The following is a 17,646-nucleotide window of genomic DNA, read 5'->3' on the forward strand; positions in this document are numbered from 1 at the left end:
AATTAATTAAATCGATTTATATATAAAGTTAATATCATAATAGTAAAAAAATAGTGAAGAATCATGATGCAACTTGAAATTATTATATTTAAATGAGTTCATATCATAATTGTAAAATTTTTAAAAAAATTAAACTACAAAAAGAATGAGACAAAAAAAAAAAGACAAATATACTGAAGTGAAATTTAAAGCGATGGTTAAAAAAAAAGAAAAAAAAAACGGGTCATGACACCAAACATTGGTCTTAGTGTGCTTAAACGTAATGAGCAATGTTAAAGGTTTAATGAAACTTGTACAACAATACTTACACCATTTACAAAAAATATATTTATCAATTCATGATAAATTGATAAAAATCTCACGATAAATTGAATACAAAATCTCATGATATAATAACAAAAATATCATGATATAATTGTTATAAATATCATTGTACGATATATTGATTGTACGTACTTTTAGCAGTATTCAAAAAAATAATAATAATAGCTTTTAAAGAACGGAATGAAAAAGTAAAAAAAAAAAAAAAAAACCAAAATTAAAACCATGGGTAAAAGTAATAAAAACCAAACCATGACCACAATTTTGTCTTTATTATGCTTAAACTTAATAACAGTAATAGATTTTAAAGAATTGAATAAAAAAAATACAAAAATACAAAATGACTAAATTGGAATTTAAAATGATGGGTAAAAACGAGAAAAATAACAAAGATTATATCATGACACCACATTTGTCTGTATTATGCCTAAATTTAATAATAATAACAACAGACTTTTAAGAATATAATAAAAAATTAAAACGACAAAAGAACTAAATTACATTTTAAAATTATAGATAAAAGAAAAAGAAAAAAAGAAAAAAACAAGAAATCGGACCATGATACCAAATATTTGTCTCTATATACTTAAACTTAAACTTAATAATAACTATTAAAATGATGCACACACAACAATAATAATCAACGTGATTTTATGAGAGAAGCTATATTTTAGATAAGAGAAATTATATTTAATGGGGGAGTGCACAATAACAATCAACACGATTTTATGAGAGAATTTATATTTTAGATGAAAAAATTATATTTAGTGGGGGGGAGTGGATAGTTAGCCTACATGTGAAAAAAAAACGAGAAAATAGGGATAAAATGGAAAAGAAAAATACTGTCCTCAAGAAACGATTTTTCTAGCATGCTCAACTATTATAAAATAGTAGAGATAATAATAATAATAATAATAATAATAATAATAATAATAATAATAATAATAATAATAATAATAATAATAATAATCTTACTCTCTCATAATGCATCCACTCCTTAAAATAACAACTTTTGGTCATAAACAAGCATAGACATAAATATCTTTGATATTTTAAAATAATATACATTTTTAACTAAAAAAATATAAACTTTACACACATACAATACGTGTAACGCGTGTACTTCGGTAGCTAATAATAATAATAGATGCAGGTGATTATTGATCATTTAAAGAAATTTATTATTTAACGGGTCTGGGCCACATAATAAGGTGAAAAATATTTGGGGAAAAGTCATGTATTTGTTAAAACACTGGATCAATGACAGTTACACACTTGCACGGTGCACCATTTAAGAAACGACATATATAATGTATCAAGAAGTTTTATTTTTTTCTACAAGGAAAGTGAAGGAAATATAGTGAATTTATAATTCGCCATCACAATGAAAACACATCCTTGCTCAGATAATAATCAAAACAATCTATATATTAGTTAAGTCGACTTTACCTTTCGGATACGGCCCGAAAAATAGACGCATCAATTATTATTCACTCTACTTGATTCTTAGCTAAGTTAGGTATTGTTTGGGTGAACTCTAGTAACCATTTTCCGGCTTTTCCTACTAAAACTACCTTAATCGACACAATTGTCAAATATACCTTCGGAGAGTATCGAAACACAACACACCCTCACTTTGTTTGATCTGATCATGGCTCATTCGGTTGTCTATCAGGTAAAGAGTTGGCATGATTCAATTGTTATTTTTCTTTCTGGGATTTTATTTTTCTTGTTTTTGGCAGCTGTTTGAATGCTTTTTTTGGTTTATAAGACGTTTGAATGGTCATTCTAAGTGTAAAATAATTTTTAAGTCAAATTTAAAGTTTTCTCAAAAGTCCAAAATTAGAGCTTAAAAAAATACTTTTTTTAAAAAAAAGTATATAAAATTCGAACGGCCTCTTATAAAAGGATTTTTTCTTTTCTTGCAGGTCCCAGTTGCTGTCTCTCAGTAGTGATTCGAATTTCCCAAGATCCGTCTTTAAGGTTCTTGTTTTTATTTATGCAGTCCTTTGTTTTCATTGTGCTTTTCATGTAAAGATTTTATCTTGAAAGTGTTTTCGTGTGGTGTAAAATGTCTCGTTTTTTTGGCCATTTGTGTAGATTCATTTGTCTGGCCGCGTCAAGTATGATATCCTACAAACTTGATGTCTTTTTTTTAGTGAAATCTTGGTTCCAAGTATTTTATTGTTTTTATGAACATTCGAGAATATAGAGCAGAGTTTTAGCATGGCCCCTGAAGTATCTGGAAATTGAACTTATTTTTCTTGTACAGTCAACATATCTAGTGTCCGCTACCGTAGTTCCTGTGTCTCGCGGATGTAGAACAAATGTACAATATCCAATGACAATCCTGTGCCTTGTTCCACTAAGCTAGTGAGGAAACATATATATGATAAATTCTGCTGCCAGTGATATCAGTTTCGTGTTGTCTACTTGTTCGAAATCACATTCTTAAGGGAGCTTTTTCAAAGAATCTACATATTCTATGGGATCTTCTAGGAAATCAATTTATGACGTGTTTGAGTTTTGAAAGCATCGATGGCTTGATGGGGATTCTGATTAATCTCGTTACGTTGCAGAGGAATAATTTATAATTCCATGCTAAATCACAGACCTCTATCATGTTTTCGGATTTCAAATACGCAAACTCAAGACCTCATACTAGGTCTCAATTTGTTGTTCGCATTTCAGTTAAACAAGTTAGCAAACCCAAGGTGGCAATTTCACCTCAAAGTTTATGAGATGCAAAAGAACCGCCGCTTCACGTGTACAAGAGCAAGAATCCATATACCGCAGCAATTGTCTATGTCAAAAGGCTTGTTGGCCCCCAAGCTTCTGGGTATACCTGTCACGCTCCGACATCAAGTCGTGCCACCGGCGTTGTTTTAAATTCACATAAATTATAAAACAACAAGCCTCGTAGTACAGTATACGCAAATCAGTCTTTTCTCATAAATAAAAGTTCCAAAAATATTGTCTTTACAACTCGACAATCCAAAAACTAATAAATAATTGCGGAAACTACTAAAAACTTAAATACAAAATATTAATGTATCAATCCCAAAAACAAACAACAAAATAAACTCTTAAAATTCTTCTATCACCATCCCCAAAACATATCTTGTTCACGTTCTTCTACATCATCATCTTCATCATCTGGGAGAGAAAAAGTAAGGGGAGTGAGTGTTTTGGAAAACACTCAGCAAGTGGGGGTCGATCGATCATATCAAATATATACATATATATTTATCTCAAAACTTGTAATATATTCCATAACACAAACATTTCTTTCATGTCCCAACAAAGCATAACATCATCATCATAATAAAATATACATGATTTCCATATTTTGGTCAGACACTAAAATTCCTCTCATTATTCGTGGCTAACTGATCAGTCCCTTATATGTAATCCCTCTAAGAGGTGAGGTCATGGAACGGTTAACATAACATGGTTCGGAAATTTTCTCTCCACTCTTAATTTGAGTCATAACAGTGTCAAAACAGTTTTTTAATCAAATTATCATGAATAAAAATTACATAGCAAAATTCGAAAAAATATCATGAACGATCGAAATTTTAAATCATATATAATATTTTAAAACATAAGCCCACTTATAGTAGATGTGTACAAAAATCAATAACTTTGAAAGGCTGAACGGAAACTTCAATGAAACCTCGAAGGCACTCTCGAGACTCCTATTCCTTTAACCAATAAGAGCAAGCCTTTTCTTCATTTAATCTATTCTCCTCTCACCAAAGCCTCTGACACTAATTGAATCAATTCTTTTCCTCTCCAAATTCCAAGGTCACCCACGTGAGATTGAGAAACTAATGAACAACCCTTTTCTTTTGATCTTGTTGGCTTCGAGAATAATAAAGAAAAGGAAATAAATTTAGGATGAAAGTTTGGATCAAAGTTGCTAGGCTATCTAACGCAAACCAGAGGGAAGAAAAGTAGGTCAACTTGCTGACTCAATTTGCAGCCTTTTTCCTCAACAATATGGAGAGAAAGTGGCCAAAAATTTAACCTATAAACTAACTGGGTTACACAAAAATAAGGAGAGAAAAAGAGAGGTTTCTGAACGTGAATATTATGAAGGCTGAGTTTGTATTTATGGGCACACAAAATAGATAATGATAGACTAGGATCATGACTTTCAAAATTTGAACAGAAATCTATCTCCCAAGATTTGACTGCATCTAAATCTTGATCATCTATCTCAACAATATTTGTAAACTAATTATCAAGATACCCAAAATATATATTATATTTTCAACACTATCTCGATGACATAAAATATACTAATACTAATTATCATAAACAAAATAATAATTAAACAATTAAATATCTTAACCTTAACTTAGGAAAATTTACGGTCTTCACATCCTCCCCACCTTATGGGAAGTTTCTTCCTCGAAACTTGAATAAACTTACTATTAAGGGTCGCTAAGCTAAATGGTTTGGTCGGGTACCCAGGTACAAGCCCTAACATCTTCTGAACCTCTTAGATGTAAACGAATGGGTAGCGCCAAAATCGAACGAAACAGATAAAGAAACATTGTTGATTAGAATGGTACCTCCCACGACTTTGTTTGCACCGCCTGCTTCTTCTTGAGTAATTGCATAGACACGAGCATTGGGTTTAGCTTCCTTTGGTTGACCTTGAGTAGTACTACTAGGATTTGGTTCTGTTCGTGCCTTCATGGTTTCGGGACATTGAGCAATTTGGTGTCCGAATTTTCCACAGTTGAAACATGCGCAATTGTGTTGGAACACAGTCGTTCTCTGGATCGAAAAAGAAAGTGATATCCGGTGCAGCGGAAGTTTTAAAATTTTATATGGAACGATTCCATATGGGTATCAAATTCCTACGATTAAAATTGATAATATAAAATTTAAACAATATAAATTTTACCTTAAAATCTCGAAACGAGATTATGGACACCAACAGATTAAACTGCTCTTGTTGTATATCCCAGGAACTGATGAACGAACAATTCTTCAATCAGGTCCACGAACAGAAGTTTAATCCCTCTGATAGACTGCACTAGAAAGTCTATCAGAAGTTTCTACGAAGAGATAGAACAGATATGATCTGTTAAATCAGTCTGCAAATTCAAAAATTCACAGACTGAATTTTCGAGCACAGTAGGGGAGGGGGGCGGCCGAATTCTCTAGAGAGAGAGCTCTAGGGTTTTCGAAAATTATGACCTGTGTTTTCTAATTTCTGTACTGCAATAACTTATTTATAATGTGGGCTGCTAACAGCTTAGGGCCCATTAGTCATAAGTTCAAGCCTGATAAGCAAAGCCCGCATGTTCAGAAATTAATATAAAATTCATCATGACTCAGATTGATAAACCAATTTCACCAATGTGCACAGAAACCATTTCTGCATTTTTCAAAGTCAAGATAAATTTTCTGAATCCGAATTCAGTGGTTTCCAAAAATGTCCATCACTATGTCATTTTAGGAAATCTTACTCCCTCTACTTTTAAATAAGAAGTCTCACTTCTTTATTCAATAAATTTAACTCTTTAAATTTAATTATCTCAACGGGGATTAGAAATCCATTACTTGTGTGACCCTCAATGGTTCAGGGATACAGCTAGCCGTGGGCTCATAACTCCTTGTGACTCGGAACAACAATTTCCGACTTGCCCATCGAATCATGGTAAGAGCGCCTAGCAACATCGCCCCATGATTCCCTAGGTATCACTGATAGTTCCTGCAAGAACCAATAGATTTTGGTTAGCGTACAGTACAGTCCCTTCATCCATATATCCCGATCGAATCAACAACCATTGGTAAATCGAGAGTCGTTCGAGATTCGATAACTATGCAATACATCTTGAAGATCAAATAGTGACATCGCATGTGCTACTAGGAAACCAAGTAACCTAAAACACATCATGTACTCTGGCCAGAGATTCGTCACACTAATATCTCCTCAGATTGCATAGGATATCCACACTCGCAAGTATGTGGTGAATCCTTGACAACAAAGCATCGACTCCTATATGTGTCGTAACTGTACTCAATCCCGACACCTGATGACCCCAATAGAGTCGGTAAACGAGTCAAAGTACAGTACTAGCATATAGAGTCTCAATGATGTTTCAAGTAGTAAGGACTAATGATGTACAACCAAAACCGCGGACTTTATCCATTCGATAAGTGATAACCACTTGGAAAGTCCGGATAGGGTAGTTCAATCATTCAGCATATGAATATCCATTTGCATGCTTTGAACATCTCTATGTTCCATACCAATGAAACGTGGTACTCGGCATCGCAAACGCTAGTCTCAATCTCGAGCGATCCTTATCCTTATTAACGGACGGCTCAATCGACTAGGAACTGTTTAGAATATACAGTGACTTTAAGATGTGTTTCATGATAGTCATCCCCATGTGCTACCACATCTTACATACACTATAGTATATTCAAGGTCTTCATCTAAACATCTTATAGTATGTCACAACATAATAATATGATAAAAGATAAAGTAAATGCCATTATAAAAGTGTAAATTATATTAAACAAAAGATTGTTTATACATAGAGTCATAAAAGCCCTTAGCCACAAGTTGGCTCACCGGGCACCCACTCTTTCAAATTGTTCCGACGAAATTCCCCTTTATGTCGGAGGTTGCAGGTGGGGCATAACTTGATCTGTGTATGACTTGGAGCATAATAAGTTTCCTTGAACGAATCACCAGACTAGTTGGGATGCTTGGACACTTGCCCGTTTGAAGAAGATTGGCCAAAAAGAGGTCGTTTGTTGTGGAAGTCATTCTCACGACATTTGATATCTGATTCAGCTCGAATGGCCGCTCCCATCAAGTCTGCAAAGTTGGCAGGCTGATAAACTGCTAATGCCAACTGGATTCGGCTGTTCAACCCCTTCTTGAAACGGTGCAACTTCAGATCATCATCTCCCATAATTGTTGGGGCGTAAGATCCAAGCTCGTTGAACTTGGAAGTATATTCCACCACTGTCATGTCCGATGTTTGCATGAGATTCTCAAAATCGCTCAACTTCTGCATTTTAACTTCCGCTGGAAAGTACTGCTTTAGAAACGCGATACGGAACTGCTGCCATGTGATCGGTCCCGCAACTAGCATATCAGGTGAAATGGCATCCCACAATTTCCTTGCTTTGTCCTCTAGGAAAGGATTTGTCACATCTACTTTAAGTGCCTCAGGAACCTCTAGTAACCGTAGTTGGTCCTCCATCTTCTTCATCCAGTTTCGTCCTACTTCAGGGTTGGCGTCTCCTTGAACATTTCAGTTCGATTCTTGGGAATAGACTCATAATGGAATTTGACTCCATTCTGGGCAGGTGGTGGAGGTGGCGGATTGCCATTGTCATTTTCGTTATTGTTTCCCATCCCTTGGATAGTTGTTGCAACTATTGCTGCAATAGCCGCAAGGTCTTCTCTACTAAGGTTTACTCTTGGAGGTGGAGTCGCATTATCCCCCTGGTTGTTGTTGTTGTTGTTGTTGTTGCGAGTGTTTCTAGGGGGTGCTCCGACCATTTTTTACGGTAAAGGAGTTCTAAGAGTTTGTCGAAACATGATACTTTAAAAAAAAAATAGCGGAATAAATGAATTAATAAATAATCCAAAGGATAAAATTATTTATTGATTCCCAAAATGTCATGAAGGAAAAAAAAAACAAGTCAAGTTTCAAAACACCAAGATATCAGAACCATGCTGAATAAAAACAGTGTTGAATAAAAGGACTAAGCTAGGTGATAGTCTAATCTATTATTTCTCCATCGCTCGCGTCTTCATCTTCTGTCGGAACGTATTTGGGGTCCGCAAATCCCGCAAAGGCTGCCATATGGAGCTGATCAATGTACTCGCGTGCGGCTAAGTTCTGCGCCTCAAGGTTTTGCACAGTGTGTTGCAGCTCTTGCACTTGATTTTGTAAACCTTGGATACGGATTCCCGACTCTTGACGCCTTAGTGCCTCTTTGCGTGCCTCCTCAAGGAGTATGGCTTGAAGTTCCTTCACGTTAGCTAGGGAAGATGCTAGTCCCTTCTTTGTTTCCTCGTGTTCCTTCTCCTCCTTATTGAGGTAATATGCAAACCTTTCCACATCGGATTCAAGGTGGTCCTGATGCTCCTCCATCTCGCTCTTGTTAGACTTTAGCGTCTTCATGTTTTCAATAATTTCCTCTTTCTCGTATTGCTCCACGTATAGCGAAGACCTCAATGATTCGATAACTTGATCCTTGATTTGCACAACATTTTTGCGAGCCGTAACTTTGGTGCGAGCCATCTTCGTAGAATAAAGAGGAATGTGGAATGGGTTCAAAGTTAGAATTCAAAGTGATGAAACTTCAGGCAGAATTGATATAGAACAAGATTTTTAGGCAAATTTTCCAAAAAGAAAATTTTGAGATATTTCTAAGGACTGAAACTACTGATCACAAGGAGTATGAGACAATCGACGGAATCAAATTTCGAGTTTCCCACGAAAAATTATAGACAAAACAAACATTTCCAAAAAAACGCGAATTAGAGGTTTCAAACGACCGATTTAGGGCTAAAAGCGTCACTGCTCATACAGAGTATGAGTTTAACTCATAGGGTCGGTTCGGGTCTGGATACGCTAGGCTTGGGTCAAAATTTGAAAACGTCAAATTTTTCGATACGGAATCCCATCCGGATTTATGAACCTGGCGGCTCTGATACCACTAAAATGCCACGCCCCGAGATCGAGTCGTGCCACCGGCGTTGTTTCAAATTTACACAAAAGCCTCGTAGTACAGTATACGTAAACCAGTCTTTTCTCATAAATAAAAGCTCCAAAAATATTATCTTTACAACTCGACAATCCAAAAACTAATAAATAATTGCGGAAGCGACTAAAAACTTAAATACAAAATATTAATGTATCAATCCCAAAAACAAACAACAAAATAAACTCTTAAAATTCTTCTATCACCATCCCCAAAACATATCTTGTTCACGTTCTTCTACATCATCATCTTCATCATCTGGGAGAGAAAAAGTAAGGGGAGTGAGTGTTTTGAAAAAACACTCAGCAAGTGGGGGCCGATCGATCATATCAAATATATACATATATATTTATCTCAAAACTTGTAATATATTCCATAACACAAACATTTCTTTCATGTTCCAACAAAGCATAACATCATCATCATAACAAAATATACATGATTTTCATATTTTGGCCAGACACTAAAATTTCTCTCATTATTCGTGGCTAACTGATCAATCCCCTATATGTAATCCCTCTAAGAGGTGAGGTCATGGAACAGTTATTATTACCCACCGCATCAGGGCCATATCATAACATGGTTCGGAAATTTCCTTTCCACTCTTAATTTGAGTCATAACAGTGTCAAAACATTCTTTTAACCAAATTATCATGAATAAAAATTACATAGCAAAATTCGAAAGAATATCATGAACGATCGAAATTTTAAATCATATATAATATTTTAAAACATAAGCCCACTTATAGTAGATGTGTACAAAAATCAATAACTTTGAAAGGCTGAACGGAAACTTCAATGAAACCTCGAAGGCACTCTCGAGACCCCTATTCCTTTAACCAATAAGAGCAAGCCTTTTCTTCATTTAATCTATTCTCCTCTCACCAAAGACTCTAACACTAATTGAATCAATTCTTTTTCCTCCCCAAATTCCAAGGCCACCCACGTGAGATTGAGAACTAATGAACAACCTTTTTTCTTTTGACCTTGTTGGCTTCGAGAATAATAAATAAAAGGGAATAAATTTAGGATAAAAGTTTGGATCAAATTTGCTAGGCTATCTGACGCAAACCAGAGGGAAGAAAAGTAGGTCAACTTGCTGACTCAATTTTCAGCCTTTTTCCTCAACAATATGGAGAGAAAGTGGCCGAAAATTTAACCTATAAACTAACTGGGTTACACGAAAATAAGGAGAGAAAAAGAGAGGTTTCTGAACGTGAATATTGTGAAGGCTGAGTCGGTATTTATAGGCATACAAAATAGATAATGATAGACTAGGATCATGGCTTTCAAAATTTGAATAGAAATCTATCTCCCAAGATTTGACTGCATCTAAATCTTGATCATCTATCTCAACAATATTTGTAAACTAATTATCAAGATACTCAAAATATATATTCTATTTCCAACACTATCTCGATGACATAAAATATACTAATACTAATTATCATAAACAAAATAATAATTAAACAATTAAAAATCTTAACCTTAACTTAGGAAAATTTACGGTTTTCACAAGACCTGTCACATTGTGATTGACCATGGTGGCAATGTTCCCTGTTGGGAAGGACAAAGTTATGGAGTTATTCCTCCTGTATGTTTTCTAAACCATTTTTTCCTCTGCCAGAAAGAATAGACCACAAAATCATTATCACAACAAAACTTAAATCTTTGAATCGTGCTGTTGAGAAAATATTGGTTTTCACTAAACCGGATTAGTTGAAATAATATAGTACCACTAGAGAAAAGTAAAATATTGGCAAGTTTATTTCATTTTTGAAGTAAAACTAGTTTGTGGGAAAAGAAAGGGTAAATCATGTTGTGTATCAAGAGCACTACCTTCATTGTTATGACAAATGAAAAAAAAAGATCTTGTCTTATTATCATCTATAATGTTTTACATAGTTTCCATTCCAATTCTAATACTGGCGGTTTCTCTTCATTTCATTGGCTTGACTTTGTTCGTGGTACATAAATTTCATTGTGATTTTATTTTTTCATTCAGGCTGAGAACCCTAAAAATCCAGGTAATCCCCACAATGTTCGATTATATTCAATAGCGTCTACATGGTATGGCGACTCTTTTGATGGTAAGAAAAGAAGTTTGTGTGGTTAGATGCGCTGTCTATTATGTATGACCCTGAGAAGACCCTTCAAAAAATAGTGTGTGCAGCAACTTTTTATGCGATTAAAAGTCCGACGACAAGGTTTTAATCACTTGTAAGATTTAAATTCATATGTTTTATGTGATACTAGTTCTAGATATATTGCCAGTTTTTACTCCATGAATGTCTACATTTCGCGCTTGCGTGACATGTTATCTATAGTAATCTTGTCCTTGTGAAATGAACTTTTATTTTTCTTCGTCTTGCTTTCTTATTCCCTGAACAACTACTCTTCAAATGAGGAAAACCGAAGGCTATTTAGTTTCCTATTAATTTGAAAGAGGATAATCTCCGGTATCATCAATCGTAATGTGAAAAGTTAGTTTGCTATTTAATTTGAAAGAGGATAATCTCAGGTATCATCAACCGTATTGAAAAGTTGAATCAACATGTTGTAAATGTTAGAGTAAATGCACAACAAGCCAACTTGTGGTTGTGGGTTTTATTTATTTTGACATGTAAACACTCTTTATTCAATTTATTGATTATCTTAATGGTATACCTTTATATTTATATCCATGTAACAACATTAATATAAAGACCTTGAGATTACTATAGTCCATGAGAAATGAGATTACGCAATTGTTGGTAATCATGAAACACATTTCTCAGTGACTGTAGTATCTGAATTAGTTCTTGGTCGATGAGATTTCAAGAAGAAGGATATTGACAAGCTCGATTGAGACCAGTATTCGAGACATGTTGATGCTACATTTCATTAGCATGGATGTGGAGACATCCGCATACTCGAATAGGTGCTTATTGGATAAGTACACTGAACAACCCTCACCCTAAATTCTCTAAGTGGTTACCACTGGTCGGGTAGAGAATTTATAGTTACAGTTGTGCACCATTAATCCTCACGACCCAATACACCACTGTAGCTCTATGTAATGAGCACTGCATTGTGACTTGTTTTCCGACTCCTTGAGGGTCATAAGGTGGCAAGTTCGGTGCATTGTAAATTGTATAGGAGCTTGTGCATTGTAGTTGGGAATTCAGTTGCTCACTTTTAATAGTGGATGTTCTATGCGTTCTATCAAATGAATATCTCAAAGAATCTCTGGCCAGAGTAGGATGTATGTTTTAGAGAAAAGAGTTTCTCTAGTTACATGCAAATGAGATATGACATATTGGAACATACACATAGTTATTGAAATCAATTGGGGTCTCGACATACCAATGCCCCAGATTCAATCAGGACATATGAACTGAAAGGATCATAATGCACGTTAACTATAACCGAAGGTTCTTGCAGACACTATCAGTTTGTATCTAGGGGATCGTGACGCAACGTTGCTAGGCGCTAATCATGATTCAATGGGTTAAGCCGAAATGAGTTCGGTCATCGATAATTAAAAGAGTTTAATTAATCAATGAGGACAATTAGGGTATGTCCACAAAAGATTAAATATGTTTAATCTAAAATCGCAAAGAGTTGTGATCCCATGACTAGCATACACCTGAACCATTGAGGGTCACACAAATACTAATTGTGATCTACTCGAACAAGATAATTAAATTCAATGAGTTGAATTTAATAGTTATAAATTTAATAGTTAATATGATTAAATTCATAAGCTTATAATTTAGATTTTGAGCTAATTTTAAGTTATCACGAAAAATCAAGAAAGTTTTACTTTTGAATTGCTTCCATGAAAATAGCGATATGCATATATATGTAAAAGATAATGAGATATTTGATTTATGAAAATCAAATAATTATCTGAATTGATATCTAATAATTAATGATAATATGATTATCATTAACTTATTATATTTATATATATATATATATGGTTTACGTGAAATCATTATATTAATCAATAATTGATAATTAATAATAATTTGTTAATGATAATATGATTATCATTAAATTATTATAATTATTGATTAATCTACCTATCTATATATATATATATATATATATATATATATATATATATATATATATATATATACACACGTATGTTTCTCAGAATGGTAAAATATATTTGATTTGTGAAATCAAATATTTTATCATAAGTAATAATTAATGATAATGAGATTATTATTATATTATTACTAATAATAAGTTAATATATATATATATACACGTATGGAGGCTTTAAAAGTCAAAGGATGTTTGGGAGAGCTTTTAAACTTTTAAAAATAGCTTTAAGTTGTTTTAGAACTTAAAAGCTCTCTGATCTGTTTGGTAAATTTTTTTAGAAACAGCTTATAAGCTGTCAAAATAAGCTGTTTGACAGCTTATAAGCTCTTTTTAAAAAAGTAAGGGGGGAGGTACTTTTTTCAAAAAGATCTTATTTTAACATTCTATGTCTCTAAAATATCCTTAAATATTTTAATAAATCTCCATCATATCCTCCACCAATTAAATATTAAATATTAGTTTTTTTAAAAAAATTCCAAATCACATAATTTTTTCTAAAATAAAATATTATAACAATTTTATTTTTTAATATATGTTTATTCTAAAACTATTTTCATATATGTATAACTCGAAACATTATTTTCATATAATTATACCCTTTTTGGTAATTTCGACGATAAAAAGATCTTATAATACCAAACACATCAATATCTTTAAGTTATTTAAAATAAGTTTATCCAAACATTTTAACAGCTTATTTTTAAAATAAGTTCTAACAGCTTATAAGCTCGTAAAACAGCTTTTAAGCTCTAGGAGCTTATAAGCTCTTTTTAATAAGCTTAGTCAAACACCCTCTAAGTCAGACTTTCACAATTGAAAAATCGAGAATTGCATTCTGAATTCGAATCTCGGTTGGAAAACTAAAGGGGGTGTATTCAATGTGGAGAATTAATGACTTTTTTGGATTTTAGAAGTATGGTGGTATTCAATTATGACTTTTATATACTCTATAGAAATCTAGTGGTATTCAAAATAGACTTTTTTAGAGTTTTAAAAGTCAAGTGGTATTCAACCTTGACTTTTAAAAACTCTACAAAAGTTTATTGTTATTCAAAATGTCAATGAACTTTTAATAACTCCTTGAAAATCATGGACATACAAACATTAATGCTTAAGGTACAACTATAATTTGTAAAAAATGTTTTGGTCTAACCCAAAGATTTAGATGGATTTTTAAAATTATAAAACTCATAATTTCTCTCTCTTTCTCACATCTCCTTCCTCCTCTCTATCTCACTCTCTCCCATATTCAAAATGAATTAATATATATATATATATATATATATATATATATATATATATATATATATATATATATATCAATGTATTTTTTCGTTCTTTTCCTAAAATAAAAATAAAAATATTATTCAAAATATTTTGGGATAGTTTAAAATAAAAATATATATTATTCAAAATTTTTTGGGATAGTTTAAAATCAAAATAAAAAATATTATTCAAAAATTTGAAATTTTTGAAATATTTTGTGCTTTTTAATTTATGATTAATACCAATAATTATAATATTTAATGATAATAATATATGATTCAAAAAATTATAACATGATTTAATTTAATTCAAATATTTGAATAGCGGATAACATACATGATAAAAACTAGAATTGACAAAAAAATATTTATGATATAATTGATAAAATAATTTATAAGTTATCATATATTTTTTTTAAAAAAATTAACTTTACACAATCGCAAATTTTTAAGTTTTTAATTTTGTTACATTCATATATATATATTTAAAATAAATGAAATCCATTTTCATCAATAAATTAAAAAAATATTTCAAATAAAATTATTATTTATGTCAAATAATAATTACTTCAAAGAAAAAAAAAGATATATTAAAGATACAAATTCATGTAATTGTATGAAAAGTTTACAAATCTCTATAAAAGTCCTGCAAAAGTCTACAAATAATCCATGGAAATCTGTTTGTAAATCCGTGAGATTCTATAAAAGTTAATAAAAATCCATCAACTCCACAAAAGTTTATCATTTTAAAATGTCACTAAAAGTCTGGATTGAATACACCCACAGATTTTAATTTTTTCGTGTTCTTGATACAATCTATATATCGTATCGACCGTGGTTTCGATACGGTATTTGATTTCTTGTTCGTATAATTCGAATAGTTGTCTAGTGCCAATTATTCGTGGTAGATCCAATTGGTGGTGGACCGGATTTTTGGCGGCTGCGGCAAAGTCTACAGTTGAGGTCAGATTGGGACAAGACAGGAGTAACCATCCACACGACTGAAGGTCGTGTGGTAATCTCTTTTCATGTGTTTAATATTTTATGCATGTTTTTTATGGATCAAAGACAACCCACAATTGTCTCCGAGATCGATAGATCGAAAAATTTTATAATTCCGCTGCGTTTTCGATGCGGGTTCCGGATAAATCCCAACAGTAAGATCATTTATCCATGAAACTACTTGTTGGTTGTGTCGCTGTGAATCTTTTAGATGTCTTAATTTTGTTCTGGAATGTTGTAACATATTAGATGTAATCTCATCAGGGAGTTGTGCGCTTTGTTCTGAACTTTATTTAAACACGGAACACTAACACTCTTGTTTCATCTGCTGAGTTTATAGTCAATTGTTCTAATAGAATTACTCTAGAATATGAAGTATGCGTGCAGCCCATCTTTAATATAATATATATATCTGAGTTGATTTTTAGTTTTCAGTCTTTTTTGTAAACTTGTAATTCTTCACAGGTCCTTCTGGCTAGATAATGCTTCTTCGTGAAGATGATCCAAATGCAACTCATATCGTGTTTGCTACTGGCACTGGTGTGGCCCCTTATATAGACTATCTTCGACGAATGTTAATGAAGAACGTTCCCACATTCAAGTTCAATGGCCATGTGTGACTTTTTCTTGGGGTGGCTAATAGCGACAACCTTCTTTACGATGGCGAATTCATCAAGTATCTCCAATAACACCCTGACAATTTCAGGTACGACCGTGCCCTTAGTTGTGAACAAAAGAACAGAAGTGGAGATAAGATGTAAGTCCAGGATAAAATTGAAGAGTACAATGATGAAGTTTTCAAGCTATTGGATAACTGGAAAAACATTTACTTTTGTGGGCTTAAAGGGATGATATCTGGGATTCAAGACACTTTGAAAAAAGGTCGCGGAAAACTGAGGAGAAAGTTGGGATTAGAAGCTATCAAAACTGAAAAAGAACAAACAATAGCATGTTGAATTCTACTAAGAATTGAGTTACTTTGGCCCTGAGGAAGGGACGCTGAGTTACTTTTCCTTTTTTTCTTGTAAGTTGTCTAAGAATTTGTTCGGGGTGGAGCAAACTTTTTTGAATTTTCCATATTCACCTGTCCATTTCTTGATGATTTTTTTAAAAATCAATATACACCAGAAAAATGCTAAATAACCTCTTTGGGTAACTTGTGAAGATGAATGTGAGGTTTTCTACAAATGCTACCTTCATATGTTTGGTTATTTCACGCAATAGAGGATTCCATGGGATGGGATTCCCTTTGTTATCTCCCAAATTTCGTGTTGCAACATTCAGTAGTGCTACAGCATTATAAGGACCTTTCTATGTTGGGAGACAACCACCACTACGAGGACCATCCCATGTTGTAAGACACCACAAGTAAATGCACTTTTTTTTGTTCATGGGATGGAATAATGAATTATGTATGATGTATAGATGATAACTAGATATCTATAGATACCATAACTATTTATATAACTTTAAGTATATATGTTTTTTGTGAAACGGACTCAGGATTATATATCACTAAGACGGGTCGACTCGATTCATATATGCAGTGAAAAGTAATATTATTCACATAAAAAGTAATATTTTTTTATGAGTCTGATCGGGTGGAAGATTCGTCTCATGAAATTGATTCATGAGACGACCTCATAAGAATTTTGACGTAAATTTAATCATTTCAAGAATTTGAATTAATTGTTTTCTTGGATGAAACATGAACATACAATTATTTAATGCATTATTATTATTATCAATATCAAATGGGATAGTTAGAAAAATAATTTTGATCAATTTATTTATTTTTTAAATAACCGTTCCTAAATATATTCGGCCATGGTTTAGAATCCGTTTGAAAATAACGAGGCTTGAGCCTTGAGCGATCCCACCACTTTTCCATTAAATTAAAAGTCAACTCTCCGAGTAGTAATTGGTTGCTCGGAGCATTGTGTGTTCATGAAATTGGTCAACATTATTTTCCTTTGATGAATCTTTTTATTAATCACACTTTGATCCCATTGTCATTCTGCTCCGATGATGCAAAGGTGGATCCAACTTGAAGTTGAAAGCTTCTATTGTTCCGGTGGTATGCATTATTTTCATGTATCGGGAAGTGGGAACTTGGAACAATTTATTATAAAATTCTTTGATACATGATTCCTGAATAAAGGGCTTGTTCTTTTTTTTTTTTTTTTTAGAGGAAAGGGCTTGTTGT

At 32.8% G+C, this 17,646-nt stretch overlaps 1 protein-coding gene across 1 annotated transcript; it reads left to right on the forward strand.

Moving 5' to 3' along the window:
- The first annotated feature begins 1,891 nt into the window (after positions 1–1,891).
- On the forward strand, positions 1,892–16,406 carry LOC140892436 (ferredoxin--NADP reductase, root-type isozyme, chloroplastic). Its single transcript, XM_073301313.1, is given in 10 exon segments — positions 1,892–1,996; positions 2,250–2,266; positions 2,268–2,304; positions 2,901–3,160; positions 4,394–4,397; positions 10,595–10,669; positions 11,081–11,185; positions 11,187–11,295; positions 15,906–16,315; positions 16,317–16,406. Coding segments are annotated over 10 exon segments (1,131 nt in total). The 5' UTR covers positions 1,892–1,972.
- Positions 16,407–17,646: the final 1,240 nt, after the last annotated feature.

The sequence above is a fragment of the Henckelia pumila genome, chromosome 3, assembly GCF_033568475.1.
Source record: "Henckelia pumila isolate YLH828 chromosome 3, ASM3356847v2, whole genome shotgun sequence".
In the NCBI taxonomy this organism is placed as follows: Eukaryota; Viridiplantae; Streptophyta; class Magnoliopsida; order Lamiales; family Gesneriaceae; genus Henckelia; species Henckelia pumila.